Genomic DNA, 6,554 nt, shown 5'->3' with positions numbered 1-6,554 from the left:
TTTCCTAATGCGACCATAAAATACTTACAGCGGGTATACTGCTTCTTGTGTACAATGCAAACGTGTCTCATAGTTTGGACTGGGGTTGTAAAATAGCGTATACCAATCGGTGAAATTACGCACTCCACAAGAATGCAAGCGGAATTCCCACATCGGTTCCATAACCAAAATGGAAAGCGTAGCAGAAAGTGATATCTCAATAAAAGCGCAGGCGGTAAGTATCAATTGCTTGCGTGAAAATCTAAAAAAAAAATAATAAATTTTCTTTATATGTACACAGCTATTTTGTAAATTCGCTTACTTGCGATCCTTCGCATGTAGATCGATAAAGAAGCAGTGCAACATTAGTGGCAACATTGCCATAAATCCTAAATACAGCCAAGAGTAGGTGTTCAATTCATCACGGCATGGTGCACAAATGAAGGACTCATTTACCCGGTAGCCACGCTCACATGCTCCACAATCGGACCAGCTTCCATTATCGTACATGCTGCGACCACAATATTGGCCGGGACAACGATCCATTTTGATGGATGTGGCTATTACTGTTAAATAATTTCTTCACATTGGTAATGGGTGAGAAAAGAAAATATTTTTGTTTATTTTACGAAAAATGCACTTTCCAAACCGCTTGTTTACTTTTTTGGACAGCTGATTTGTGCACTCTTCTTCTTTTTGATCCTTGGGTTTTCACAATAGGCCAGAAGGTTTTACTATAAATACAGTAGATGTCGCAAGAGCTTTGAAGGTTTTTTATTTGCGTTATCGTAACCAGAGACCGTATATTCCTATACGTTCTCTGTCGTAACCATGACAAAAATATTTAACGAGAATTCAGAAAAGTAACTTTTTTCTGGACTTTCAAGTTCTCAAAGATCAAAAAGAATTTGTTGTAACAGGACCACAAATGTTTAACGACTTCTGGACGCAATGATTCGAGTTTTAAAGAAAAACTTTATGGGTTGATTATCAATAGGCCGTAGGTTTACTTTAAATACAGCAGGTGTCGCAAAAGCTGTTGAAGTTTTTTCATTTGCGTTATCGGAGCGCGAGGATTTTGAAAAAAAAAAATTCAAACAATTTCGGCAGCCGAATTCAAATGTTCGCTATCGCTAATTTTGATCGCCAAAAATCTCTAAAGGAATAGCAGGCGCGCCTAACAACATGCAACATGGCCCTAATTTGTTACTTTTTCATGTTGCATACCTTTAGCTGCTTGTTATTTACAGGTCAATTCTGCGCTGGTAATAAAAATTGTTACCGGTAATAAAGTTCCTGTAAAGTTTTAAACCCTTTTCGCATTCTGTCACAGAATTTCTGTGTACTCTTGTAACCAGTAAATTTTGTTACCATAAGCTGGTAACAAAATATTCATGATAAAAATATAGTAAGGTAGAACCGCTGAGAGTCACTTTTAAAATTCTTGACGTTTCCAAACAATTTAATTTTTAAATTTACTCACAAACTCACACACAGATTTTCATTTTCAATCTCAAGCAACAACAATTTCGAACAATTTCAATTTTTTATTTTCAATTTTATATGATCTTAAAATGTTGGCAAACTTCAAAAAAAAAAATCATGGCCGACAAATTGAGAGAATGGTCCTACCTTGCTATGTTTTTATCATGAAAATATTGACCCGTGAAATATCTAATGCCAGAATTTCCACAATTCATAGCTGAATTGCAGAATATATTAACTGCATTACCAACGTTCCCAGCATCGCGGTGACAAGCACTGGCAGAGAACATTTATAAACGTTTATAAACGTTCTCTGGCACTGGTAACATTTTTTGGTAATAAAATTTTCCGGTTACAAAATCTTCGGTAACGTGCACAATATACCTGATAGAGAACTTTGGCGACGATAATTTAGCGTAACGATTCTCGGAATTGCACTGCTGGACGTAATAATTAATTTTTAAATTTTAAAGAAAAACTTTTATTAATAAATAATTACTGCACAATTCTATTATATTACAAATCTGTAATATGCTAATACTATAGCCCTAAAAATGCAGTTCCTTTTGCGCAAAATTCAGAACTACCGAAAGCAGTCCCGCATCTTCCAGTTCGATAAGATCTTTCCGCATTTGTTCACTTTTTCGCGGCAAAATAAGCTGAGCGTGAATATAAAAATAAACAATTCAAATATGTATTTCACAATAAAAACTTAACAAACCCACTTTTTTGATTTGATCACGTTTTCCGACATCTCGACACAAAGCCATCGCCACAGCCGCCATGTGAGGTCGCTCCAGATTAATGCAGAGCTCAGCAAAATCAAATAAATTTAACTTATGCACTATTGGACAGCTCTAAAATTTCAAAACAAAATGCATTACGCATAAAAATGTTACAAATATTCTCCAGTACTCACCTGTAAGCGAAATAGAGTCTTTTGCAATAATTCCTCCTGCGCAAATGATCTCGTTTGATTAGCTGTTTTGAAGGGCTGCCACAACACACATTCCCACGCCACTACTAAACCTTCTGTATGTAACAACTTGGGTTCACACGACAGCACATCCACTAGGGCATCCAATTCACGCACCATATGGAACATTGCCATGCGCTTCAATATACCGTTCCAAATTTTCGAAAAAAATATGTCGAAACCAAGACAAATATTTGCTAATATCTCAAGTGTATGCGGATTTTGAGCATTGCGTTGCCAAATTGTTTTCAATATGTCGATTTTATTGCAGTTTGTGAACTTTTCCAAACTCGAATTATAACCCAACTGCTTTAACTCATGTACGCATTTAATCGTTATGTATTGCTTTTGGCTGAGTACGTTCTTAAAGGACTCGCTGCCATCGTTTAACTTTGAGAAGCATTCATACATTTGTAGCTGTTTGCTGGTATTTACACTTCTACGTTCATTACAAAAAAAAAAGGTAAATACGAACAGTATTAATATAAACTATTAGTGGATCAATTCTTACCCATCAGCAGGAAAAATGTGCGCTACTAAAAATTCTATAGCTTGCTTCTTAGGCCAACTGTTGAGTATATAATTGGCTCTGAAAAAATATACGAATATTTTGTTTGAAATTTTCGCTACAAACTAACTTAACAAATCGTTCCCACCTTATAACATTCTCCGCCGCATTACCCGCATTCGTTTGCTCCTCTTCCACTAAATTGTGATCTTCGAAGAATGTCTCCTCAAGTATATTCGCACTACCGGCATCGACTGTGAAAGCCAACCACTTTTGCAATAACTGAAACTGTATTGCTTGCAAGTCTAAGCCATGCAGTTCGGCGATTTCTTTCGCAACTGTATTAATATCCAATTTGCTTGATTTCAAAATCAGCTCATGGTGGTAAAGGCTATAAATAAGTTCAGTTGGATTCTCAACCAGTCGCAAAAGTTTGTCATCGGTGAGTCCATAAATGTAAAGCAAGTGCTGCGTTTTAATTATAGGGTATTTACGCTTAATTTTAACCAATTGATCCTGACACTTTTCATTCGTTATGGGTTCCTCATGCGCCAGCGCATATTTGTAGCATTCATAGGAAGCTTCCACTTGATCCGCCCCATCAGGTGCATAGTTTGCAACAAAATAGAGTATCATAAATGTTTTAGATGGATTAGTGACATGCTTGACAAGACGCAGTATCTATTGGATTGTCAAAGAGGATTTCATAAAATTTCAAAAAAAAAAAAAAAAGGAGTACAATATTGAGTCTGTTACATACCGATTGTAGGAAGGCATTATTTGTGGGTTGTAGATGCCATATTTCGGATTCGTTTTTCGCTTTGTATTCGGCAATAGAGTTCTTCACGGCAGACATGCATAAGTAGTCGCGCACTTTTGGTACATCACTTGAGCCCTTAAGTACAGTGTGCATTTGCATGAGAGGAAACCAACTTTCGCAATTATCGACACTAAGCTCGTTATCTGGGAGTGATAATAATAAACATTAAGAAAATTTATGATAAATAATCTTTCCGGCGTTAGTTATATTTGTATCTAATTTAAAAGCGTACTTTATGCGGAATAAGTTTTACTCTATCTGACGTGCACTATAGACTAAAAATTTATGATTCATGGAGAAAGTCATAATGCTCTTTATTTTAATTTTAGAACGCCTACTTAGTGCTTAAAAACAACAATAATATAATTTGTAATTGGCTCACCTAAAATATCTTTTAATGGTTGCTCTACAATCGGCTTGAATGGTAGGCGAAAGCGTGAAATTTTCGGCATCACACCCATTTCACTTTGCGATTGCAACCACATATCGGTTTCCAGTTGGCCAGGACGATTGCGACGACGCTTTATCATTTTGTGTTTCAGAAAATGCAACATACTTGTCCAAATTTGCATTTCCTTGGGCATTTTGTCGAAAAATGAAAGCATTTCAATGACATACAAATACAACTCATAGAAATAGATGTTTATCTGGCGATTAAAAAACCGGAAAAATGTAGTTAAAATATGAGTAAATCTCTTAAAAACATGTATGTGCATATATATGTACCTCTTTGAAGAATTGTATTAATTTCGATGCCATCGAATCGGCATCTTTTATTGAATGCAAATATGGTTGGCATAGATTACGTATACCGCTGACAGTGCTTAATACTACCAATTCTTCCTCACCGAAGGTATCAGTCTTTATTTCATACTTAAGTTCCTGACCAAGCAATATGCTTATTACCTGCAATGTTTTTTTTCTAGTGTGATTTAGTTTTAGTTATTATACATTTTATCCCCTTCTTACCTGCGTTATAAGCATTTGCTGATAATCCAAATTGAAGTCATTACTCATACGCTCCAATAATTTCACGTCCAATTTCTTATTATGGAATAATCTTAACAATTGCTGTATATTATCGGTGTCCACATTGAATTTCCCCTTTATGCTGGGATCTTGCTTGCAAAACTCCATATAGTAGAATTGTTTTAAACGCCTATATAAAAAAAGGAGGTCGAAAGGTTTGAAAAATATTTATTTCTACTAAATTAAGTAAGAATTTTTTCGCTTTACTTGTTGCGTATTGCCTCCACTTGACTATGACCTTCCAGATGTACGTTATACATTTCACAAAGTGTTAGCAAATTAATGCGTTGTTGATCGGTTTTCAAATCATTGCTCAGCAGTTTCAGCAAAGATTCTTTATTTTTATCCGCGATGAGCATATTGAAGAGATCTATCATTATATGAAAACACGAGTGATATTAGTAACCATAAATGCATACAACAACACACGAACATGTATGCCTTCATACCAATAAAGTTAACATCCTTATTTAACATCACATTGCGAAAGACGCGCGTCAAGTGTAGCGACACAAAATCTGTGCTGATAATATTACATTCATAACGTTCTTGATATTCCAAAATGTACTGCACCATAATGTACCAAACGTCATGCATTTTCGCTTTGATTAGCTGCTCCAACGATAAAAAGAAATCTTCGACAGCTGCATCCTTTTCTATTTCGTCATTTAACATTGTGCGTAATTGTAGAAGTATGCTGTTAGTGGGCGTAGTTTCTACTAACAGTAATAAAATGCTCCGTGCCACAAATTTCATAATCGAAGTTTGCTCCACACTATTTCTCTACAGGCGGAATAAAAGAAAAATAATGTAAGAATTATGAATAAGTAGTAATTACTTTACGATACATTACCTTCGTACGCGGCTGTTCTGGCTGCACTTCGATTTGATCAAATATTGACACAGAGTAGCGGCTCTTGACTGGTGCAGCCGGCTTGACATTGAATGAGCAATTCACTTGCGCAGCTGAGAAATTAAGCGTCGTATCAGCTAGCGTAATCTCCGCAACATCCAATGCCCTGCAAATGTTCTCATTGACCTCACGCTCTTTACCGACATAGTAGCTTTCTAATGCATCAACAGGATAGCTGCTAACAGCTAATTGCACATACTTCAATAGTTCGGACAACTGACTTGACTTTTGTTCCTCCCGTAGGTAGGCCTTTAGCAGTAATTCATATACTAGAGGAAATGTAAGTACATCGATATCTTTGTCTAGAGCATTGTGAGAAGTTGGAGCTGTTTAAAGTTAAAAGTGAAAAACATTAATACACATGGATGTTCGGTTACAAATTAATGCCAAATATAATCACTCTTAAATATCTATCCTGTACTAATAACACAAATTTTATAAATATGCTTTTAAGAATTTTGCCTCTCTTGCTATTCTATCAGATGTCTTATTTGCTTATATTGTAGATGCTGTCTTAATTCATTATACATATTACTTGTTCGCCTCTTACCCTGGCTAAAATGAACTCCTTACCTTTGATGTTGCGTAACGCCAAAATCTGCTGCGTTAGTAACTCCAATGCCAAGCCAATAAAATCGTCCTTATTTTTCGGTGTGCAGTCCACCAGTTGGAGTATTGCATATGCCAAGGCAGATGTGAGCTGTAGACAATGTATACGCCTACTTATATGCAACACACCATAAACTTTTTCAAACTGCAGCGCTGCACATAAATCAGCTACCTCGCTGACAATAAAACGCGGCACATTTACTGTTGCTTGGCTTTGATCCATTACGCATTCAAA

At 36.0% G+C, this 6,554-nt stretch overlaps 2 protein-coding genes and 1 long non-coding RNA gene across 3 annotated transcripts; 1 reads left to right on the top strand and 2 right to left on the bottom strand.

Annotated features, from left to right (window-relative positions):
* Nucleotides 1-28: 28 nt before the first annotated feature.
* LOC118750554 (JNK1/MAPK8-associated membrane protein-like) lies at nt 29-730 on the bottom strand (the record flags this gene model as incomplete). The annotated part of the gene is given in 2 exon segments (XM_036485289.1): nt 29-241; nt 302-730. Coding segments are annotated over 2 exon segments (437 nt in total), but the record flags the coding sequence as incomplete, so codon positions are not given.
* Nucleotides 731-1,730: 1,000 nt separating this feature from the next.
* LOC118738376 lies at nt 1,731-2,428 on the top strand. The gene is made up of 3 exons (XR_004992881.1): nt 1,731-1,910; nt 2,011-2,129; nt 2,231-2,428. It is a non-coding gene; the product is annotated as an uncharacterized LOC118738376 (long non-coding RNA).
* LOC118738356 lies at nt 1,930-6,554 on the bottom strand (the record flags this gene model as incomplete). Its single annotated transcript, XM_036469281.1, is given in 13 exon segments — nt 1,930-2,123; nt 2,190-2,321; nt 2,384-2,879; nt 2,952-3,029; nt 3,097-3,629; nt 3,709-3,911; nt 4,151-4,415; nt 4,495-4,674; nt 4,738-4,927; nt 5,005-5,167; nt 5,247-5,580; nt 5,651-6,036; nt 6,284-6,554. Coding segments are annotated over 13 exon segments (3,342 nt in total), but the record flags the coding sequence as incomplete, so codon positions are not given.

The sequence above is a fragment of the Rhagoletis pomonella genome, unplaced genomic scaffold, assembly GCF_013731165.1.
Source record: "Rhagoletis pomonella isolate Grant_MI unplaced genomic scaffold, Rhpom_1.0 Rhpom_scaffold_00001, whole genome shotgun sequence".
NCBI classification, from domain to species: domain Eukaryota; kingdom Metazoa; phylum Arthropoda; class Insecta; order Diptera; family Tephritidae; genus Rhagoletis; species Rhagoletis pomonella.
Note: the sequence above shows the minus strand (reverse complement) of the source record. Positions and strands in the feature narration are given on the sequence as shown.